This window comes from Ailuropoda melanoleuca, chromosome 6 (genome assembly GCF_002007445.2).
Source record: "Ailuropoda melanoleuca isolate Jingjing chromosome 6, ASM200744v2, whole genome shotgun sequence".
Classification (NCBI taxonomy): domain Eukaryota; kingdom Metazoa; phylum Chordata; class Mammalia; order Carnivora; family Ursidae; genus Ailuropoda; species Ailuropoda melanoleuca.
In genome coordinates this window covers 101,637,134-101,661,277 of record NC_048223.1, presented here as the reverse complement: position 1 = coordinate 101,661,277, position 24,144 = coordinate 101,637,134, and the positions used below count along the sequence as shown (strand labels likewise).

Below are 24,144 nucleotides of genomic sequence, written 5' to 3'. Positions count from 1 at the left end.
TATAAAATTTGCCTAGGATGGGAAGGAATGGAAGGTCCCAGTTGGGATACTGGTTTTGTAAATCCGTGTCAACTTTGACAGTTCTCTTCCTCTCACCTTTTTCAAACATAAAGGTTATTATAAAAGGGAAGTTAATGCTTTACCTTGGTAATAAGCATTTCTAGCAGAAATAATTCTAATCTAATAATACACCATATGTTAATTGAATTTAAAGAAAAAAATAATTTTAATCATTTGCATACACTAGTCACATAGGTATTAACATTGTATGGCTTATCTAAGGACAGTAGAAGGAAGAGGATTTAAAATCATGTTGTTTTCAAAAAACTTCTCAGGGCTCTGGTTTCTCTCTGCCAAAATGGAGCTTAGAAGATCTAATTAACAGGATGTTATGTGAAAGCACTTAACTATATGGTTGGTATCTATTAGGGACTTCATAAATGAGAATATGTCCTTCCAGGTCTGCTATAAGTTTCTGAGAATAAATAAGTGTTGCCTTTTTATTTTTTATTTTTTTAATTTTAAAAAATTAATTAAATAAATAATTTTTTTTAGAGATGGAGAGAGAATCCCAAGCAGGCTCTGCATGGAGCCCGACGGGGGGCTTGATCTCACAACCCTGAGATCATGACCTGAGCTTAAATCAAGAATTGGATACTTCACCGACTGAGCCACCGAGGCACCCTAAGTGTTGCCTCTTAAAATTGGGGTTTTTATTTCTAGATTTCGTACATCCTTATAATTTTGAAACTTTATTCTTTGGAGCTAACATCTGCTATAGAAAAGTAAACTTTCTGTTCAGTTTTCAGAATGTCATTTCATAATTATGGAAGGAGATTTCACTTTGGAAAATGATTGAACCTTGTTTAGTATAGAGATAATGCCTTATGCTCATATTCCCTTTAGTATCTAGCAGTGAATCTTTTATATAGTAAATGATCAATAATCATTTTTTCTTATTTATACAGATAGTACACATCCTAAATATGACTTCTGCAAAGATAATTTCTTTTTTGTTACCACCTGATGAAAGTCTTCATTCACTACAGTCTCGTATTGAGCGTGAAACTGGAATAAATACTGGTTCTCAAGAGCTGCTTTCAGAGACAGGAATTTCTCTGGATCCTCGGAAACCAGCCTCTCAATGTGTTCTAGATGGAGTCGTAAGAAAACTCTAATATACCTAGAGTATAAGAAATCTGTTAGCATAGAGTGATTGCATGCCCTGTTTTTTTTTGATGCGTAGTTGGAATCCCCTTGGGGGGGTGGTACACACCTTAAAATTCTTATTTTAATTTTATCCTACTCATTACTCTTACCATTGCTTTGCAAGGTGAACAAAATATGTTTTAAACTTTGTATGACTTTCTCTTTGGTGCCAGTTTTCTCCCCCCTCTTTTTTCCCCTTTTGTACTTAAAGCCTAGAACCTTGAAATTAGACGAGCAGTCTCATAGATCCTGCCAGAGGATAGATGGATGGTAAAATATTGTGCTCATGACTCTTGTTGTTGTTGTTGTTTTACTTTATTGAGGCGAATTTTATATATCATGTAATTTACCCATTTCATGTATACAATTCGGTGTTTTTTTTTTTTTTTTAGTAAATTTGCCTAATTGTGCAGCCATTACTATAAATCAGTTTTAAGAAATCTCCATATCAATAAGGTCCTTCATGTCCACTAGCTCTTAATCTCCATTCTGTTCACTTCAGGCAACCATTAATTTACTTTCTGTCTCTATAATTTGCCTTTTGTAAACACTTCATGTAAGTGGAATCATACAGTCTGTAGTCTCGTGTCTGACTTCTTTCACTTAGCATTATGTTTTGGAGGTTCGTTTATGTCCTAGCATGTATCAGAATTTCATTCCTTTTGATTACTGAATAGTATTCCCATTGTGTGGATATATGTTGTTATGATTCTTTGCTTTTGTCCTTTTGGGTCTGGTGATTGTTTTTCACTTTAGCCCGTACTACAGTTATTTATTTATTTTTCCGAAAGTAGTAATCTAGACCTTAAATCTGTAAGATGTGTGCTAACAAACATTGATGTTATTCATTTGCATTTCACATTAGGAAATGTGGTGTTTAAGTACTTAGAGAGCTTATTTTCAAGAATTTTTTTAATTGTTTCTTTTTCAGAGAGGCTGTGATAGCTATATGGTGTATTTGTTTGATAAAAGTAAGACTGTATATGAAGGACCATTTGCTTCCAGAAGTTTATCTGACTGTGTAAATTATATTGGTAAGTATAGCTCATTTACTGACAGAGTTTTAAACCCGAAATAATATAATTTTGACTCAATATAGTAAGTAGAAATGATCTTTTGGTGTTTCTGTTCTGTATTTCCTGCTTCGGGTTTTTAAGTGTGGTGAAAAATGAATTTATATAGTTTGGAAGGTGAAATGGTAGATTTCAAGTCACCGCTAGATCCCTCATTTGGAAGAAGACTTACTTTTCGCGGGGTAGGGCTCTCACAGAAGAACGAATCTCCACTATTAATTAAGCCTACTTTATAGTTGCTCCTTCATTATTTAAGCATGTTTAGGTATTTCATTTTATCATATAAATACTGCTTAACGTTCAAATGTTTTTCATTTATCCTGTGAGAATTATTCTTTTCTTTGGAAGAAGTGATCAGTTTCTGTATACCCAAAACTAAAATCAAGCATAATATTGTAAAATCAAGAACGAAACTGGGCATAGGGCTAAAATTATGTAATCTTTCCTTTGTGTTACCTTTTTGTTAGTTTTTTTAACAACAGTTTTAAATTTACAGAAAAATCAAGTAGATAGTACAAAGTTCTCATGTTATTTTCCTTCTCAACACATATCGTTTACCCCGTTGTTAACATCTTATATTGTATAGTACATTTGTTACAAGTAAAGAACCAATATATAATTATTAACTAAAGCCATACTTTATTCCTTTTCCCTCAGTTTTTATCTGGTGTCCTTTTTCTGTTCCAGGATCTCATTCAGGATACCACATTACATTTAGTTGTCTTGTCTCCTTAGGCTCCTCCTCTTGGCTGTGTCAGTTTCTCGGACTTTTCCTTGTTTTTGATGACCTTGACAGCTTTGAGGAATACTGGTCAAGTATTTTTTAGGATACCGCTGTTGCAGTTTGTCTGATTTTTTTTTTTTTCCCTCATGATTAGAGTAGATTAGGGTTTTGAGAGAAAGATCACAGAAGTAAAGTGTCATTTTCATCACAGTATATGAAGAGTACATACTTCAATGTGATTTGTGACTCTGGGTGATGGCCTCAATCACCTGGCTGAAGTAGTATCTCTCAGTTTCTCCACCTTAAAGTTTAGTATCCCCCCCACCTTCTATATTGTACCCTTTGGAAGGAATTCACTGTGTAGAACCCAAGGAATGAGGAGTTATGCTCCCCTTCCTTTGACGATATAGTACATAATTTATTTGGAATTCTTTTGCATGTGGTATTTGTCTCTTCCATTTATTAATTTATTCAATCATTTATTCTATCAATATGGATATTTATCTTATACTTTGGATTATAGTCCAAGACTAATTTATTTTGTTCTTCAGATTGTTGCATCTTCGATCACTAGGAGCTCTTTCATTTGGCTTTCTCTGCCTCTTTTATTTGTGCCATCAGTGAGGGGTTTTTTTTGTTGTTGTTGTGGTTTTGTTTGTTTGTTTGTTTTTGTTTTTTTAGCACTTCCTTTTTGGCACCAAAACATGTTCCAGGTCTATCTTGTATATTTCTTGCCCCAGTCCTAGGATCAGCCATTTCTCCAAGGAGCCCTGTTTCCTTTAATTGGAGAATAGTGTTAGAAACCAAAATCTGAACACCAGGAATGCTTCTTGCTACTGGAGTATCATTCCTTAGGCTCTTTTATTTTTTTTATATTTTTTTAATGATTTTTTATTATATTATGTTAGTCACCATACAGTACATCCCTGGATTCTGATGTAAAGTTCGATGCTTCATTAGTTGCGTATAACACCCAGTGCACCATGCAATACGTGCCCCCCTTACTACCCATCACCGGTCTATCCCAATCCCCCACCCCCTCCCCTCTGAGGCCCTCAGTTTGTTTCTCATAGTCCATAGTTTCTCATGTTTCATTCCCCCTTCTGATTACCCCCCCCTTTCTTTATCCCTTTCTTCCCCTACCGATCATCCTAGTTCTTATGTTCCATAGATGAGAGAAATCATATGATAATTGTCTTTCTCTGCTTGACTTATTTCACTTAGCATTATCTCCTCCAGTGCCGTCCATGTTGCAGCAAATGTTGAGAATTCGTTCTTTCTGATAGCTGAGTAATATTCCATTGTATATATGGACCACANGTGAAGGAGGTGGACCCCAGCGACCACTCCTACGTCCTGGTCACCGTCCTGGGCCTCACGTGCGGTGGGATGCCGAGCGGTGAGCAGGGCATGCCCAAGACCGGGCTCCTGGTGGTGCTTCTGGGGGTGATCCTCCTGGAGGGCGACTGTGTCCCCGAGGAGGAGGTGTGGGAAGTGCTGGGGGTCATGGGGGTGTACGCCGGCAGGGAGCACGTCATCTACGGGGAGCCCAGGGAGCTGCTCACCAATGTCTGGGTGCAGGAAGGGTACCTGGAGTACCGGCAGGTGCCCGGCAGCGACCCTGCCCGCTACGAGTTCCTGTGGGGTCCCAGGGCCTATGCTGAAACCAGCAAGTTCCAAGTGCTGGAGTATTTGCTGCAGGTCAATCGCAGGCAGCAGCCTTCCTCCCTGGCCCTGTGTGAAGTCTCTGAGCAATGAGGAAGAGGGGGCCTGAGGCCCAGGGGTGGCCAGGCCCTTTCCAGGCTTTGGTGGGGCCCGCAGCTTCTCCTGCGGGATGCTGGGCAGGAAGTGAGGCCCTTTTATTTTTTAAAATCTATAGTGTGTGTGTGTGTGTGTGAAAAGACTCCCCTCCCCTACACTCTTTTTCTTTGAAGTATTTGGGTTATTTTGTTTTCATTTGGTTTGGGTTTTTTGTCTGTTGTAGGAAGTCTCAGGAATAAGAATGGGTATGTAAGAATCGAAGAAAGGTTATTTGAGACTATTAATTATTAGGGAGGCAAAGATTTTTCCAGATATATAGTTTTATTTTTTTTAAGTCTACTTCAGATAATGTGGTTTTTCAGTGTTAACTCAGTGTGGTATCATTTCTCTGAATGTTTTCATTGGAAAAGAGTAACAGAGATTTTAATTGCCACCTTAAAGTATAGGATGAATCTTTCAATCTTGGAGAATTTCATAATGTTAAAATGGATTTCATTGATCTTAACATATATCTGCCATAGTTCTTTTTTTAAATTAATGTATTTATTTGAGAGAGAGGGAGGGAGAGGGAGTGAGCAGGGGGAGGGGCAGAGGGAGAAGCAGACTCCCTGCTGAGTGGGGAGCCCAGCCTGGAGCTCAGTCCTGGGACTTCCAGATCATGACCTGAGCCGAAGGCAGACACCCACCTGACTCAGTCACCCAGGCGCCCCTGCCATGGTTTTAGAAAGTAGCATTCCCTTTACTAAGAGCAAGAGGTAACCATCAAAAAATAATTTTATATATCTGGCATTGAAGAAAGCATATCTTACTAAACTGCTATTTACCCTATATGTTTTCCTGAAGTTGGGTTGGTAGTCCAGGAGACGAAATTTATTACTCAGAGGCAGGAAATACCATGGAAAGATTGTGGAGGACATGGGACTTCATTTAGATCTTGAGAGAAATAAAGAATTCAGATTAATGGAGAAAAAAGGGAGTATTCCCTGTTAGATACAAGAAAAAAAGAGATAAAGGAATAATTGCAAGCTTTGTGATTATGTAGTGATTATTCGTTTTTATTTCCCCTCATACCTGGAATAGGGCTTGTGTATTGCAGGTGGTCAGTAAATGTATATTGAACTGAATGAAACCGTAACAATTGATTCTTTCTGGCATCAGTTTCTAGAATCTCTGGGAATGATATTTTTATGGACAGGAAATCAGGAAGAATGATAGACCAACTCTAAAATTTTAAAAATTAACTTCCCTCCTCTTTTTTTCCATCTTTTTACATAAAGTACGGGACAGCAAAATACAGCTTCCAATTATACAGCTGCGTAAAGTATGGGCTGAAGCAGTACACTATGTGTCTGGGCTAAAAGAAGACTACAGCAGGCTCTTTCAGGGACAAAGAGCAGCAATGTAAGTGGATTCTGTTGTTTATAGGAGCAGTGTCATGTGCATTAATGCTCAAGAATTAATCTTGCAGTTTTCACTAATCAGTATTCCATGTAATACTGAAATATTGGGCTAATCGGAAGTGTAATATTCTGACCAGACTTAAAGAATTCTTACTAATGGTCTGAAACCAGCCAGTTGGAATAGCTCGAGAGTAGTTCCTGAATGGTCCTAGTATAAGAAGATTATTTTATTTTAGAATATCACAGGCAGGGAGTCTTTAGAGACTAGATTCTAGAGATTAACTGTTTCTCACAGATTGATAATAGAAATTTAGGCTTTGGATTTATGGCAATTTAAGTTATTAAATTTTTGTCCAGTGTTTCTGAAATACCGATTTTTTTTTTTTTGGGGGGCTGTGGTTTAGGTTAAGTCTTCTTCGATACAATGCTAACTTGACAAAAATGAAGAACACTTTGATCTCAGCATCTCAGCAACTGAAAGCTAAATTGGAGTTTTTCCACAAAAGCATTCAGCTTGACTTGGAAAGATACAGTGAGCAGATGACTTATGGGATATGTGAGTGTTGGGTAACGTGTTTGAAAGAAGTGTTGAGTCTCTTGAAGCCGTCTGCTATTTTGTCTTTTTGCCTTATAGTCCATCGTTTCACTTATATTCACGTTAGAATAAGAGACAGGTGGCCTCAAGTCATCATAAACAGTGTGCTGAATAGTAGCTCCTTTTAAACTTTAGAAGCTTTACTTCCCCACAATTGGACTATAATTGGACCAAAATTGTTTAGCTCCAGAAAAATTCAAAAGCAATTTAAGAACTTTTGAACTCATTTTTAAAATAGATACAGTCTTGGGACGCCTGGGTGGCGCAGTTGTTAAGCGTCTGCCTTTGGCTCAGGGCGTGATCCCAGCGTTCTGGGATTGAGCCCCACGTCAGGCTCCTCCGCTGGGAGCCTGCTTCTTCTCCCACTCCCCCTGCTTATGTTCCCTCTCTCTCGCTGGCTGTCTCTGTCAAACAAATAAATAAAATCTTAAAAAAAATAAAATAAAATAAAAAATAAAATAAAATAGATACAGTCTTGGGACGCTTGGGTGGCACAATTGGTTAAGTGTCCAACTGTTGGTTTCAGCTCAGGTTATGATCTCAGGGTCCTGAGACTGAGCCACACAACGGGCTCCGTGCTCAGCATGGAGTCTACTTAAGACTCTCTCCTTCTCCCTCTGCCCCTCCCCCCTGTGCACACGTGCACTCTCTCTCTCTCTCTCTCAAATAAATAAATAAATCTTTTCAAAAAAATAGAAAGTCTGTATTGGGATGACTCCTTAACCAGGGAAGTTTTTGTTTTGTTTTTTTTTTAAAGATTTTATTTATTTATTCGACAGAGATAGAGACAGCCAGCGAGAGAGGGAACACAAGCCAGGGGGAGTGGGAGAGGAAGAAGCAGGCTCATAGCAGAAGCCTGATGTGGGGCTCGATCCCATAACGCCAGGATCACGCCCTGAGCCAAAGGCAGACGCTTAACCGCTGTGCCATCCAGGCGCCCCTAACCAGGGAAGTCTTAAACTACTTATCTTTCTGTAAATAATAACACAAATAATTCCAGGGGTTTTTCTTCCAAACCACCTCCTGTGGAGTCCCGTTTTTGTTTTTTTGTTTTTTTTTAATATAGCACACAGCCTCCAGTTTTTCAGTATTTGACTCCAAGCTCTCTCCCTTCAGATGTATTAAGGAAATGTAAGATGGTGAAGGGGTCACCACCAATATTTCTGTTTTCTATCATAAAACAAAAATTCTTTTTTGGGAAACAAATCCTATTTGTATACTTGTCTTGAGCAATGTATGTGTATCTCAGAATAAATGATCAGCACTGTCCAATTGGGTAAGTTTACCCACTAGAGCTGGTTCTATGATTGATGTTTTATTTCTATTTGTGTATGATAGGCATTCTGGTGAGCGACAAAACACTATAATTATTTCACCAAATTATCTTTGACTAGTCAGTTGTATATCTCATACAAGTGTTAAAAAAGAATGACATAGACCTGTATACTGATATTAAAAGATCACTTGGCAGTGGTGTTTTAAGTTGGGGAAAAAAGCAAAGAAAATAAAGTATACAGAGATGGTCTCACTTGTGAGGGAAAAGGGTATGTGTCTATGTAACATGATTAACAGTAAGATCCTTAGAGTGGAGAGGAGGAACAGAGAGTGTTTTCTTTTTATATCCTTTTATAGTGTTTGATTTTAAAAAATGTTCATGTATTAGTTTTTTCTTTTTTTCATTTTTAAGAGAAAACCATTTATATTGGTTTCTCAGGGGTACCGTAACAAGTTACTATAAACTGGGTGGCTTAAAACCACAGAAGTTTACCATCTCACAGTTCCAAAGGCTGAAAATCCAAAATCAAGGTGTGGCAGGTCATGATCCCCCTGAAAGCTGTGGGGAAGAATACTTCCTTGCTTCTTCCTAGCTTCTCATGGTTTGCCAGCAGTCCTTGGCTCCTTGAATTGCAGCTGCAGCACTGTAATCCCTGTTATTAAAATAGAGCTCTCCTTTCTTATGTCTGTGTCTCTGTATCTCCTCTCTTCTTATGAAGATACTAGTCATACTGGATTAATCAACCCTACTCCAGGATGACCTCATCTTAATTTAGCTAATTGCATCTGCAGTGACCCTATTTCCAAATAAGATCCCATTCTGAGGTACTGAACTAGGACTTCAACATATCTTTTCGGGGGACAGTTCAACCTATAACACCGTTTCTGATGTTGATATGACAAGAAAGTGGATAGGTCAGTAATTAAAGCTATGGCTATTTCCGAGATAACCAATTTAGACTCTTTTTTTAGCCTCAGAAAAAATGTTAAAAGCATGGAAGGAAATGGAAGAAAAGGCTATCCACTATGCTGAGGTAAGATCACTAGTTCATTCTATATGCTTAGTAATTCCTGAGGTCTCTCTTAGAAATTGTCTTTGGTTTTGGTATGTAAAATATTTTTCACGTTATTCCTGAATATCAGACAAAAATCTAATAGATGCTTTGTGTGTGTAGAGGGAAGTACCATAGTTGATAAAAACAAGGACTTTGGGCAAATGAGATTAAACTGAAACCTCACTAAACTTCAGTGTCCATATTATATTATGTGGACTTACCCTTTTTAGTAGGGTTATGCAGATTAAATGGGAGTAAATAATAAATGGTAGTTATTGCTGTTATTTTTATGAGTGGTTTAGATAGGATAGCTATACATCCTGGTTACCTGAAATGGTCCCAGTTTATACCTGCCTTGCCATAATTATCAGTAGTACTCCCTTTCACTCTCAAAATTATGCTCATTTGGACAATAAATTATGTATATGGTCATGCTAGTTATAGCTCATTCTCTAGGAGCCATATTCCTTCCGTTACATCTGTCCGTGGTCCCACTAAATTGTTACCATCCTGGATGCCAGTACTTACCCCCAAAACATGGATAAGGCAGTTGATATCCTTAGGTAGGAAACTCATTATCTTTATCTTTCTGCATTCTTATTCAAGGCAGTTGGGAACAAGAAGCAGTGAAAATCATAGAACTGAGATGCAGTGGTTTTGGTGGCTACTTTTTCTCTGTCTTTTTGCTTCTCAAGAGGAGAAAGCAACTGCTAGTAGTTTACTGTTGTCAGAAGAGAAAAGAGAGAAGCATAGGTATTAAGTCTGTCCTTGTATGAAAGAGTGTCAGAATCTGAAAGATAAAGCTTGGACAAAATCAGTGTTTCATATTAAATCATTTAGTTCTCCTACTATTGCAGCAAGTCATTCTCTGAGTTCTTTTCTGTTTTGTGTGGTGGAGAGCCTGTCATTTCTTTTGTGTTTCATCATGTTTTAGGTGGGTGTCATTGGTTACCTGGAGGATCAGATCATGTCCCTGCACACTGAAATCATGGAGCTGCAGAAGAGCCCTTATGGAAGACGTCAGGGAGACTTGATGGAATCTCTGTAAGGAAGGAAGTCTTGTGTTGCTGGTATTGGTGTCTATAATTTTTTGTCGCAGATGGTTCTTTCTGTGTATATCTGGCAGATTAAGCCTGTATTTGTTCTTTTCTATAGTTTTTCTTTCTCCAAATATATTGCCATCATATTTTAAAAGGAAGTTTTTCTTAGTCACAGAAATTTTGGAAACAACTTTAGGGATGTCCTTTGCTTTTTTAATCAAAGCATTTTTTCATGTGAGTGTTACAGATTTTCAAGTATTCTAAGTTACAAACTATTGCCCTATTTACCATAGTTCTGGCCCAAGTTATTGTCCATTAAATGCCCTAAATGAAGTTAACTTTCTAAGTGTCTGGATAGAAATTTCAGATTTTTTTTCCTAATCACAGGCCTTCATTTTTGCCCACTTAATTGTTTCTGATGCAAGGATGTTGTATATGTAATGGTAGATCAGAGCAGATATGAAGTACATTAAACTTTTTTATTTTATTCATTAAAAAAAATTTTTTTTTAAAGATTTTAAGTAATCTCTACACCCAGCATGGGGCTTGAACTCACGACCCCGAGATCAAGAGTCTTGTGCTTTACTGACTGAGCCAGCCAGGTGCCCCTAAACTTTGCATTTTTAGATCTTGCTTATGACTCAGTGAAATGCTCTGTAAAATGTTCGTTGGCCATTTGTACTTGCTTTAAAATAGGTTTATACTATATTCAAATAGTATTGTTCATTTCAAGTTGTTGAGTATTAGTCATTGAATTATCTTCACTTTTGGAAGCATGTTTTCTCTTTCGTAGGGAACAGCGTGCCATTGATCTGTATAAGCAGTTAAAGCACAGACCTTCAGGTAAGACATTTACCACTGTACACAAAGACATTTTAGGAAACCATCACAAACTTAACAAATCCAGGGGATTGGATTTTAAAACAAGCTGTAGAATAAATTCTAGTTTTGGTATTGCCATAAAGCTGTTTATGGTACAACAGCTTTTAAGTTGGTGAGAATTTGAGAGATTAGGAAGGCAAAGTAACAAGAAAATTGAGATAGAAAACTTTTTAAAGCGAAGTGAAAGGAAGGAATGAAAGAGAAAAAAGGAACTCAAAGAAGGGGAAGAAGAATCAAGAAAATGTGTGGAAAGATGGAAAAAATAAGTGCTGCTTAAGATTAGAGAGGTTGGAAAGAATTTGATAACAGTGGGTTCTGGTGTGGAATGATCAGAGGGAAGGTCCATGTGCTAGGCCAAAGCAGTGTACCTTGAAAATGATGCCTTCCTCTGCACCAGACATTTATGAGGTACATGTAAGATCGGCACCTAACCCTGCCTAGGGGTCAGGGATGGTTAGAGGAGGTTTCTTGCAGGAGATGACATCTGAGATAAGCCTTAAAGAATAAGTAGCAGTAGCTAGGTGAAAGGAGGTGGCCTCTTGGATGTACAGGTATCGTCAGTAAAGACACGTACGTGTAACACTTAGCGTGTTTGAGGAAATGTAGCGACTGGATTGTAGAGTTTGGGGAGAGAGAGGCTGGATCAGATGTGGCTGGATCTTAAAGGATCGGGTATGTTATGGTAATGAGTTTGGATTTCATCATGATGGCAAAGAGAAACCTTAAAAAGTTTTAAGCAGGGGAATGGCATGACCAGATTAGCATTTCAGAAATACGGCTTTGGTAGCGTTGCATATAATGGATTAAAGCGTGGCTAGACAGAAGACAGGCATTGGTTATGAGGCTGTTAAAATAATCATAACTCAGTATAGGGTGGGCCATGAGCTAAGGCAGAGAGCCTGAACTGTGGAGACTGGGTGAGAGGAGGGTGAGGGCAAGAGAGACATTTAGGAGGTAGAACCGATAGTGCTGGGTGATGGATTGAATATGGATAGCTAGAGCTCGAGGAGGGAGGCGCGATGCCTCCCAAGATTCTGGCTACAGCAGCTGGCTGCATGGTCAGTAGGACCACTCACCATAATGGAAAGTGTAGAAAGGGTGGCAGACCTGATGGGAAAAGAAGATGAATTCGTTTTTGTACATGTTGATGTTAGGGTGTCAGTGGGACATTTAAGTAGAAATGTCTAATAAACAGTATTAAATATATATGTAGATATGTATATGTATGCATGTATATATAAACACACACATATACACATGTACACATGTATATGGATTTAGTAGAGAAGTTGGGGTGAGATATTTAGCTGTTTGAGAGTGATCAGACATAGGGGTAAAGTGATCATCTTGAAAAAGTAGGTTGAGTAAGGAAGCCAAGGATGGAATCCCAGAGAATACGAACATTCAAGAGATGGCTGGAAGCAGAAGAGCCAGCAGAGAAGATTGAGAAATGACCAGAATATATAGGAGTGATATGATAGGAACAGGACAGAGAGAGTTTTCAAAAAGAAAGTGATCAGTGGGGTGAAATGCTGCAGAGATGTGGGTAACAAAAATGATGATGTAAATATTCAGTCAGCTTAGCAGTTTGGACATCATTGTTGATCTTGGCAAAATATGGTCTTTTGGGAACAGAATTCAGATTATAGGAGGCTGAGGGAGGAATGAGACAGGAAGAAATAGAGAAGTCATTCTAGACTAACAGTTCCCAAATTGTGGATCATGAACCCCTGAGGATCAATGAGGACAAAAATATTTTCATAACACTAAGACATTTCCCTTTTTCACTATGTTGACATTTTCACTGATGCTGTGAAAGCATTGGTAGGTAAACAGCTTATATCTTACTTAGCATGGATCATGGCACTAGTACCAAACTATGCAAGTAGTCATACTTTTCACCACTGTGCATTCACAGTTAAAAAAAAAAAAAGTTTCATTTAAGCATGTCCTTGATAAAGTAATAAGAATTCTAGTTAAATCTCGACCCTTGGGTACATGTCTTTTCAATATTCTGTGTGATGAAATGGGAAGTGCCCACTTCTGCTCCATACTGAGTTCTTCTGTTTTTCTTAGGAAAGCCACTGTGGCAGGTGTCTTCTCAAAAGTTAATGAAGCATGACTATCACTTAATGTTAATTTGAAGCATGACTTGTCAGTTAGTTGGCAATGATAAAATTCCATCTTTCAGGCAAAAAATTAAAATTTAGGGAAACTTGTATCCATCAACTGAAATTTGTCAGCTTGAGTACTTAAACTTTTTTGATGAGATCAGTGGTGATATTAAAAAAGACTTGCAAAAATGTAAAAAAGGCCAGTTTTCTCACTAACATTTTTTGGAAAATAGCTATTTTTAATAAAAATATGTTAACAGGTAATGAGTTTTTTATTATTTTTAAGTAAATAAGTAAATATTTTTAAACTTCTCAGTTTAATTCCTAAAAAACACCTGTGTTCTTAAGAATTTTTGAGTGTACAGTGGTCCTGAGACCAGTAAGTTTGAAAACTGCTTATCTAGGCTATTCTTTTCAGAAGCTTTGCTGTTAAGGAAAGAAGACAGTTGAGGAGCTAAGAGATGTAGAACCAGGGGAGGTCAGTCTTCAGAAGGTAGACTTGAGCATATTTATGTGCTTGGGGCCAAAAGCCTGTGAAGAGGGTGGTCCTTAAACAGTAAGCTTGAGAGGCTGGCTCAATTAGGCTTGCTTCCACTGATATTAGAGGGATTGTCGGTGTGGATACTGACACTTCTGTGGGTGTAGAGGTTGGAAGGTGGGGGTCTTACTGTCTTGTGGCCTCCCATCCTGCAGTAAAAAGTGGGGTTAACTGTTAACAGAAGAGGTGATGGGGTTAATAAAAGAGGTGATGACTACATAGATTTAAGGAGTATGCTAAAGATTTTTAAAAGCTGGTGTGTGCAATGGAAGATGTTGCTGACCCAGAACATGTATTAAGAATCCAGAGCAGAGGGGCGCCTGGGTGGCTCAGTCGTTAAGCGTCTGCCTTTGGCTCAGGGTATGATCCCAGAGTGCTGGGATCGAGCCCCACATCAGGCTCCTCTGCTGGGAGCCTGCTTCTTCCTCTCCCACTCCCCCTGCCTGTGTTCCCTCCTCTTGCTGGCTGTCTCTCTCTCTGTGTCAAATAAATAAATAAAATCTTTAAAAAAAAAAAAAAAAGAATCCAGAGCAGAAGTGAAAACCTGTGAATTAGTAGTGACAACAGAGGAAATGGTAGTATAATTTTTTTGTTGGTGGTGTTTAGTGGCTTGGCTGCAGAATTGACAGAGCAGATGGTTAGACTGATGCAGGCTTAGGATTTTGCTCATAGAAGACAAAAAAGTTTAAGATATTGACAGAAAGTGATATAAGTGATAGAAGTTATGGTTAGAATAAAATAATTGAGGGGCGCCTGGGTGGCATGGCGGTTGGGTGTCTGCCTTCGGCTCAGGGCGTGATCCCGGCGTTATGGGATCAAGCCCCATATCAGGCTCCTCCGCTATGAGCCTGCTTCTTCCTCTCCCACTCCCCCTGCTTGTGTTCCCTCTCTCGCTGGCTGTCTCTATCTCTGTCGCATAAATAAATAAAATCTTTAAAAAAAAATAATTGAAATTTAAGATTTCAATAGAGCAAGTCTAATTCTTTTTTCNGCTTGTGTTCCCTCTCTCGCTGGCTGTCTCTATCTCTGTCGCATAAATAAATAAAATCTTTAAAAAAAATAATTGAAATTTAAGATTTCAATAGAGCAAGTCTAATTCTTTTTTTCCCTTTAATCAGTATTCATTACTCCCAGTTTTCTGACCAATTAAGTGGGTATTGCAGATAAAGATATACAAAATTCCATCCATTGGCTTAGTCAAATTAACTTCCTGTAGTCAGTGATAGCATTTGTTTGGCTTATTATCATTATTATTATTATTATTATTATTATTATTATTATTAAGGATTTTAAGTAATCTCTACACAATATGGAGCTCAAACTCACAACCCCAAGATCAAGAGTTGCATACTCCACAACTAAGCCAGGCACCCCTGGATTATTTTTATAAAAACTTTGCAGTAGCCCTGTCAGCATACTAGCATATTATAGAGCCTAGAAATAAATTTGCTATCTGGGTAGCTACTTTGAACTGATCATTACCTTGAGTGACAAACTAGCTGTAACAAGGAGTTTTATCTATTGTTGGAACTTATGTAATCATACTTGATACATGGTCTCTGGTGTCTCTTCTACCTTAGAGTTGATTTGAGACTTTTGTTAAGCTAAAAATGGTAAAAAACAACTTTCTTCATTTTGTATGCTGGGGAAGATGAATGTTCTGAGGTCTCTGACCATCTAAACAAGCTAGTTATATGGGGAAGTTTTACTGATCTGTGGGGTTTAGGAAGGCATGCTGTTGGGAAAGGAGCCTCTGTATCTGGTTGTTAGTAAGGGTTAGACAAAGAGGGCCATGTGTGGGGAATAAACTTGAGCTGTGGGGGAGAGGTCTTTGCAGTGACAAAAAGGACACTGAACTTTTTAAAAACCTTTTTTGATTCCCCTTTCATTGTAAAATCTGGGTAATAATAGTAGCCATCTTACAGGACTCCTATGAGGGTTAAATGAGAAGTGTTAAGTAGGTAGTAGCAAATAATATTTTTGCATTTGAGATTAATTATCGTCCAAGAAAATACCAGCATGATCTATGAGCAGTCTTCCAGTTTTAAAAACTTTAAATACTACTTTTTGAAATATAACAATGCTTTTTTGTTTTTGTTTTTTTGAGAGAGAGGGAGAGACAGTGTAAGCTGGACAAAGGGAAAGGGAGAGAGAGAATCTTAAGCAGGCTCCATACTCAGTGTGGAACCTGACATAGGGCTTGATCTTATGACCCTGAGATCATGACCTGAGCCAAAATCAAGAGTCAGACACTCACCCAACTGAGCCACTCAGGTGCCCTGTTTTTGTTGTTGTTTTTTTTTAATTGAGGTACATCTCCTATAAACTGTAGAACTCACTCACTGTTTCCATACAGCCATCCTATTTGAGGACATTTGTTAGCTTCCAGTTTACAATATCATACCACCCTCAAACTGAACTTTCAGGGCGTCTGCAGGTCCTTTTATTAGTGCATCAGATTTCCCTTAAGTCCATCAGCTTTTTTCAAAGTTTTCATGGCCTGTAAACAGATGGATAAACATGAAATCCCAAGCAATCTAGATGGGGCGAGGGCCTTCTTCTTTTTAACCAGTGAAAGTTTGAATTGTCCTACTGTTTGTTTTTTTTAAGATTTTATTTATTTATTTGACACAGAGAGAGAGAGCGAGAGAGCGCACAAGTAGGAGGAGCGGCAGAGAGAGAGAGAGGGAGAAACAGACTCCCCGTTGAGCAGGGAGTCTGATGTGGGGCTCGATCCCAGGGCTCCAGGATCATGACCTGAGCCAAAGGCAGACGCTTAACTGACTGAGCCATCCAGGCACCCCTGTCCTACTGTTTTTAAATAAATGATGTTAATCATCCAAGAAAAATTGATCTTCTGGCCAGAAAACTGCATATTTTTCTGGGATTTGGGTTAATATGGGTTAAAGATGGGTAAACATATTCTTCTCAAAACAGGCAATTAAGTTCTGTGAAGATACAGTGATAAATTTATATATGCATTATACACACACACACATACTTTGTTTTTAGATATATAATTGTTTATATATTATATAATCTTAATATTTTAATCCAGTTTTAAATTTAAATGGAAAAGTTCCAGATTTTTAGGAATTTTTATTTGGAGGCTGATATGTTCATGCAGAAGAGAGGTTATACCCACTGACTTAGATCTTTTATAGATCACTCCTACAGCGACAGCACGGAAATGGTGAAGATCATTGTGCATACTGTTCAAAGTCAGGACCGGGTTCTCAAGGAGCTGTTTGGTCATCTGAGGTAGAAAAATTGTTTTATTTCCTACTGAAAAGCCAGGGTACTTTTATCACATTCCTTTCAAAGTTAATATCCCTTTTTGATAAATATACTAGACCTAGGTAGGTATCTGGCAATACCTTGGGTAGCTTGACCCCAGCTATGTGCATTTATGTGTTCTGTTTGTGCGCATCCCTGTGGAGATCAGTCACTAAATCTCGTGCTGATTGTGGTTCCTTTTCCCAGCTGAGTATGGGAGTATGGTGTATAGTCTTGGGGGGGATATATAATTATCTGACACTGATTTCATCTCTCCAGCAAGTTACTGGGCTGTAAGCAGAAGATTATTGATCTACTGCCCAAGGTGGAAATGGCCCTCAGTAACATCAAAGAAGCTGACAATACTGTCATGTTTATGCAGGGAAAGAGACAGAAAGAAATATGGCATCTCCTTAAAATTGCCTGTGTAAGTAACTTTTAATGAATTATTATTTTTTTTAATTTAAATATTTTATTTATTTGACAGAGCACAAGCAGGAGGAGTGGCAGAGGGAGAGGGAGAAGCAGGCTCCTTGCTGAGCAGGGAGCCCCACACGGGGCTCCATCCCAGGACCCTGGGATCATGATCTGAGCCGAAGGCAGATGCTTAACCGACCGAGCCACCCAGGCACCCCAACTTTTAATGAATTATTTAATGTGACATTAATTTGCTGGTATTCCCTGCAAAAGGGATTTTTTTATCAGCATGACCTGGGTCCTTTTAAAGACGTGTGCATTTTGCGTTAGATTGATGCTCATGTTCTTTGCTTGGTGGTTTCACTAGCAATGCAGATGCAGGACTTCATGATCATCCTTTGTTCTTTCCCCTCTCTTTGGTCTCATGTTTATCTACCCCTTCCAGCCCTAGACCTCTGTGGTATCCCAACCCAATTTGGGGGTAGATGTGCTTGACCAGTTAATAAAACTGGGTTTTTTCCCTCCAACTAAGGTGGAATGAGAAGGGCAGATACATTTCATTTTAGTCAAGAAAGGGTTCAAGGAGGACAGTTTTGTACAAATACTTACATAAAGATGGGGATAGTTTTGTATAGGAATACTCTGGTTGTCCATATAAGTAGTGGTAGAAGTGTAAATCTTAGGAATATTGTAGGAAATTGTATGAATCAATGGTGATGCTTGCCTGTAATCTTTTTATTTACTTTTTTCCCCCTTCAGACACAGAGTTCTGCCCGGTCCCTTGTAGTATCCAGTCTAGAAGGTGCAGTAGCCCCTCAGGCATCAGCATGGCTTCCCCCAACTTCAACAGAACGTGAACATCCTCTGTCATGCGTGGTAACTCCTCAAGATGGGTGGGTTCACTTTGCAACAATAGATAGTTGTTTTCAAGAGCAGTGGTAGGAATGTGGTAGAGTAGAGCATAGTGATTAAGACAGTCTTCAGTGCCTTATAGACCAGGGTTGAATCCTGACTGTCCCTTTGTAATAACCTTGTACAAATTAACTTGATTCTTTTAATGTAAACATTTCCTTACCTGTTAAATGGGAACTGCTGTGAAAATTCAATTAGATGTTTATGTTGAAGTGCTTGGGAAGTAAATATCACCAGATATTATTTAGCTCAATCCAAGTTCTAAGTTCTTTTTCTTTTACTGGCTTATCAATTCCTTTACCCAAACTATTTCTTCCGTAACCATTTATCTCAGAAATTACGCTCTTTTGCATTTATCATTTTGGGGTCCTTATTCATCACCCCTCTAATGAATTGTTGAGTTTAATCTACTCTATTTTATAACTTAGTATTTCTTTTTTTTTTTTTTTTAAAGATTTTATTTATTTATTCGGCAGATATAGAGACAGCCAGTGAGAGAGGGAACACAAAGCAGGGGGAGTGGGAGAGGAAGAAGCAGGCTCACAGTGGAGGAGCCTGATGTGGCTCGATCCCATAACGCCGGGATCACGCCCTGAGCCGAAGGCAGACGCTTAACCGCTGTGCCACCCAGGCGCCCCTATAACTTAGTATTTCTAAAATCAGACTTTTTTCGATGCCTTAAATCAGTTTTGCAAATAAGAACTCGAGTTTGAAACCCTATATTTTCTTTTATTAGTTCCTACTCTTCTGCTAAAAGCTGAATGACTATCCATTTCTGTTATTTTTCTCAGCATAAGATGTGCCGTATCCAGAGCCAGTGGCTCTTTGCTAGCTTGTGTATTGTCGCTTTTTTTCACAACTCATGGAGACCTCTACAGCAGCACCAGCATTACCTGGAAGCTCTGCCCATAATTAGTTTGCAGAAGTGCAGCCATGTACATCACTGCTCAGGAGGTCATGCAGTTGCACATTCTGTACTCTGTTTTTATGAGAGGAAAGCACATGGCAGGAAGGAAAGCTGATATCAGGTATTTTATTTTTTTAAAGAAAGCAAGTTGCAGGGTATATCTTGGGGTCATTAGAGATTTGGCCCAATGTAATACATCCACAGCTACAGCACAGGCCGTAATTTATTGGATTTTAGGAAGTATTCCATTAATCAGAGTTGAAACAAATAACATTTAATACATTACTAACTAACCTTTTTGCTTTTATTAAAGGCATTTAGGTTTGTTAGGGGATGCTAATGGTTGCAAATGTCAACTCTATACAGATAATTTCTAACTGGAGGTTGTGGTTGTTAGCAAAAGCATGTCAGGAATTTTAAATATGTTTTCCAGTAGGAATACATTATAAAGTAAAATTGATTTCAATTATAATGTACACATAGTACTTAACCGCTAAGGATTGGCCTCTGTTGGCCTGAATTTTTCCTTTTGAATACGAGCTAAATTAGAATTTAGTTCTAAGCTTATACTGGCTACTACCCATGGCCTAGAAAAGATTCTCGTAAGGTAGAGACAGAGGGTTGGTAAAAGGTAAAGGATAGAGACCACATGGCAGAGGGAAGTGGGGAAGGTAGAAACCAGAATCAGGATTTCCTTCAAATCTAGGGATACTTGTTGGTTCTGGGCAGCTCCACTGTGATGCTATTTTCTTCTGCTGTCCTCAGGAATCAGCTTGCTTGTTTTCTTTTTCCTTGCTGTCATCTGTAGCTTCCAACCAGAGTTTTCACCTTCCCTCATCTTTGCAGACCAGATTGTACTTTTATCTTCACCCCTAAATTTGTGTCTCTGAAGTAAGCATACTGATGTTTTTACTACTTATAAGGAAAGGGAAATAGTCCAGAAACAAAATGAGATTTTTCATGTATCTGTGCTACAGTTATCTCCCCCACCTCCCAGGAGGCATTTTCAGCAGGGGAAGTGTTGTATGTAAGTGCCGCTTATATTTCAGAGGAAAATGAGCTTGGACTTATAGTGGACTTCTTATCATTTGAGATGGGCAGAGGCAACAGCTTGGATTAACAAGTAGGACTCTGCCTCTGGGTGGGAGGGATGAGGAAACTGAAGACTATAGGAATCAGCTGCACTGGGGTGCTGGTTTGCAGGGCTGCAGGAAGGGCAGTGTTCATCCTGACCCTGAAGACCAGAAGGTAGAGGAAATTCATATGCCCCTTTGCTGCATTTGAAAAGGCTTTGTTTTTTTCATCATACAGGGAGACTATAGCACAAATGATAGAAGAAAATTTGAACTGTCTTGGCCATTTAAGCACTATTATTCGTGAAGGAAATGAGGAACAGGGCAGTAGAATGATGGTAAGTCTTATACGGATATGGGTGTTTTAGGTTTGTTGAGTGCAAAGGGTTTTAACTTTCCATGCTAGCCTCATCTGGCATTTGGGATGCATATGGGGAAGAGAAGGACTCAGAAAAAGACAAAGAATATTTGAGTTATATCCTCAACTTCAAATCCCTATCTTCTCTTACTCACGGATATACTAGGATTATGTCTTCAGTAATCTTCTGCAGTAGCATATTTGGTCAAATTAAAGGTGAACTTTTTTTGCAACGTGACCATTGAAGTTGAATGGTTTGTACCATTTTGGTTCAAAAATCAATTTTCTCCAGTAAGATGGGACAGGATTTGTACTATAATTCAAATATAGTAACTACTGTATGTAAAATGAATAATGTTAATACAGTTGTAATTAATAGAAGTATTAAGAAGATGTGGTTACTGTGAATTACTGATTTGTTAAAACTCAGAGAAACCACAATAAAATGTTTACTGAATTAACTTTATTACAGTTAGTCTCAAGGTCAGCTGTTTGTATTTCCTTTCATTAATTATTTACTTCAAATATTTATGAAATTTTTTTTAGTCAGCAGGAAAGAAGGTAAAACTAAATTCTTTAATTGTAACATACTTTTGATTTTTCAACTTTTGATTATAAAATGTCCACACACACAGAAAACTTGCAGAAAGTAACACCCATAAACCTACCGCTTATAGTCAACATCTGATTGTAACTTTTTCATGCCTGGTTTTAGAATCTTGATTGGAGTTGGTTAACAGAATGACTTGCTACTTATTCGCTGTCCCCAAACCTATGGAAGTTGTTGCCGCACGTGTTGGAAATTTGTTTTTCTCCCATGAAATCATTCTTCAGACACCAGCAAATGGAAGAAATGTCTATGACCAGAAAATATACATGATTTTACAAGCACAGTATTTTGACTTTAGGAAATTTTAACTTCTGAACACAAAATTTTATATGTCAGTGGACTTGTTTAAATATGATAGCTACTTAAGCACATCATGGCAATCCATTTGTCTTCAAACGTGATACAACACTTAACTGACTAAAAACATCTTTTACCATTTAACTTTTGGGCTTGGAGAAAACAAAACCTCAACTAATGTACGTGCTTTAAGTAAAAGTTGTTTGACTCTGTTTCTGTGGAAGAGACTGCTCACAAATTAAAACTGTACTTCATGAAGAATAAACTCTACCTCCTTGTGTTGCATTCAGAAATGCTCTTCCTGGCAACATAAGGAGTTGGTTTAATCCAGCTGCACATTTGACAGCATCCCTTTCCTACAGAAGGAATTGTGCATCTGTGCCTTTAATAGCAATTGATTTTCGTAAATCTTGTTAAATGTGCTATGTGTATATGTATTTAAGATGTACATTTAATAATATCAAGAAGATGCCTGTTAATTTATAATGTGTTTGAAAACTGTTTTTTTCACTTGTAAAAATGGGTCATTTGTTTAATGAATTTTTCATGTCTTGTCCTACAAATTATAAAGATCTGCACTCCCTTATCTGTAATTCCAAAAATCAAAAAAGCTCTGAAAGCAAGATCTTTCAAAAGCTTGGTAACAAAACTCATTTGCTTGCAAATCTAACCTGAACTGACATTGAACTACTTATCCCATTTAGTGTGAATATTCATTTATTTTGCTGTGGAAATATTAACATATTTGATTATTGGGGGGCTGGGGCTGCCAGAGACCCTGCTGGGTGTTTATTTAGTATGGTATATGCACTGAATTACCTTTCTAAAATCTGAAAATTTCATAATTCTGAAACATCTTGCCCTAAGGGTTTCAGATAAAGGATTGTGGATCTATCATCTGTTAAATAAATAATTTAGAAGATATTATGTGTTTTTTAAAAAATGTGAAATGCTTTTATATTCTAGACAGTTTTCCACTTTGTGTATTAAATGATTTTTAAATTACTTTTAGAATCTCTATTCATTATAATCAGATTATGATAGAATGCTTGAATATGGTTTAGGAAGAGGTTCCATGAAGTGGAACTGGAGCACAGAATAACATAATGGGCCTTCAGTGTGCTTTCCTTAGGAATTAAACAGGACTTACAGTAAAAACAGCACGGTGTAGCATCTTTTAATATAGTCTTTTTTCCTGAGATGTCCTGTCACTACTTTCCATGTCTAAAAACCATGCTCATATCTTGCTGTATAAACTGAGGTCTTAGTCACCCCATCACCATTTTGCTAGTAGTGTCATTTTCCATCATGGAAATCTAGTTTGAAATCTTGGGGCTGGCTCCTAACTTTTTAGTTATCTGGTACTACTGATTCTCTAAATATGGAAATTCTGACTGTCAGCTATTTTAATAGGCAGTCTGTCTCTTGCTTCTCTAGTCATAGAAGGTTTTCATCAATAAAACACGTGTTGGGTACCTGTTGCTTGGAAGACAGTGAGCTAGATGGCACGATCAGAAACAGTTACAAAGGCAGTACAAGAAGAATTGTTATCTGGAGTCTGAACATTGCAAGCCATCCAAACACTGAAATGATTGTTAAAAGAATTTATTGTTTAGATGACTGCATATTTTCTAAATATCACTGTAATAACTGATAAAAGATCTGCTATAGGGTGTGTCCGTTTTATGGTGTGGCTGGGGTGATATGGGCAGGTACTATGAGTCAGAACAGGTTATAGTAAGAGATCACCTAAGACTTGTTTCTATACTCTATTTTTTATTGGGTCACACCTTTTCATAGTTGAATGGCAATTGTGAATTGTATACATTTCATTCTTTAATTCAAGCAGTATGATGAAAAATGAAGAGAATCCATCGAGAAAATGGGCTGGAACAAGATGTTTTTCCTTCTTTTTTCTTTCTGGAAGTAAAATAGCTAGGTCTCACTAATATCATTTATCTGGAACAGACAAGGTCCCAGATACTTGTAGGTAATAAAAGTCCTATGAACAATACAGGTAAGTGCATTTATTGAAGGGAGAGGGCAGAGTGGCCTCTTTAGGGCTTGCTAAATCCTATTTAGGACTTCCCATTTTCACAGTTACTACCTTTGTAACCTTGGGCCTGAAGTTTCCCAACCACTTGGTTTCTCTACCTTCAGTCTGTTTCCAGGCTAAGCCATTTTGCATACTCACTGGCCCTAAAGTACTGTTTTCCCATACTGTCCTGCTCAAGGTTACAGAGCCCTGCCATGCTAATCTCCCTTGTCCAGTTGTGGTCCTACTAGCCTTTCAAGGTTTACAGGATTACTGCCCAACCTACTTTAAATATGCTGCCTTTATTTCCCTTGCATTCATCCATCTCATTCCCATCTCTTTAACTTTGTCCTTTTTGGTTTTGGTAATGTATGAACAGAATCCATAACTTAACAGAAGATTGCGGTAAAAAAACAAAAAAACACAACTGTTCTCCAGTCATCCAGCTCCCTCTCCCTGCGGAAAAAACGCATGCAAGCCTTTCAGAGTCTGGGCCTGGCATAGCCTATTCCATCCTTTCCATCACATGGGCTTCAAGGAAGTTGCAATGCTCTTTGAGCCTACCTGGAGGCCTCCCCCTCCCCCCCCCCCCC

The 24,144-nt window shown here is 38.2% G+C and overlaps 1 protein-coding gene across 3 annotated transcripts in view; it reads left to right on the top strand.

The window, feature by feature from the left end:
• The window catches only part of CHUK (component of inhibitor of nuclear factor kappa B kinase complex), a 38,629-nt gene extending 16,512 nt beyond the window's left edge, over positions 1–22,117 (top strand). The window contains exons 10-21 of one of the 3 annotated variants that reach the window (XM_011231119.3): positions 969–1,163; positions 2,141–2,243; positions 6,045–6,168; positions 6,572–6,699; positions 9,010–9,071; positions 10,027–10,136; positions 10,926–10,975; positions 16,831–16,927; positions 17,222–17,369; positions 18,119–18,252; positions 20,490–20,589; positions 21,325–22,117. In XM_011231119.3, coding sequence (XP_011229421.3) covers positions 969–1,163; positions 2,141–2,243; positions 6,045–6,168; positions 6,572–6,699; positions 9,010–9,071; positions 10,027–10,136; positions 10,926–10,975; positions 16,831–16,927; positions 17,222–17,369; positions 18,119–18,252; positions 20,490–20,589; positions 21,325–21,354 — 1,281 coding nt within the window. In that variant the 3' untranslated portion in view covers positions 21,355–22,117. Of the gene's footprint in view, positions 1–968; positions 1,164–2,140; positions 2,244–6,044; positions 6,169–6,571; positions 6,724–9,009; positions 9,072–10,026; positions 10,137–10,925; positions 10,976–16,830; positions 16,928–17,221; positions 17,370–18,118; positions 18,253–20,489; positions 20,590–21,324 lie in introns of all 3 variants that reach the window. The other 2 variants (XM_011231120.3, XM_002924275.4) reach the window with 2 other exon arrangements.
• The last annotated feature ends 2,027 nt before the right edge of the window (positions 22,118–24,144 follow it).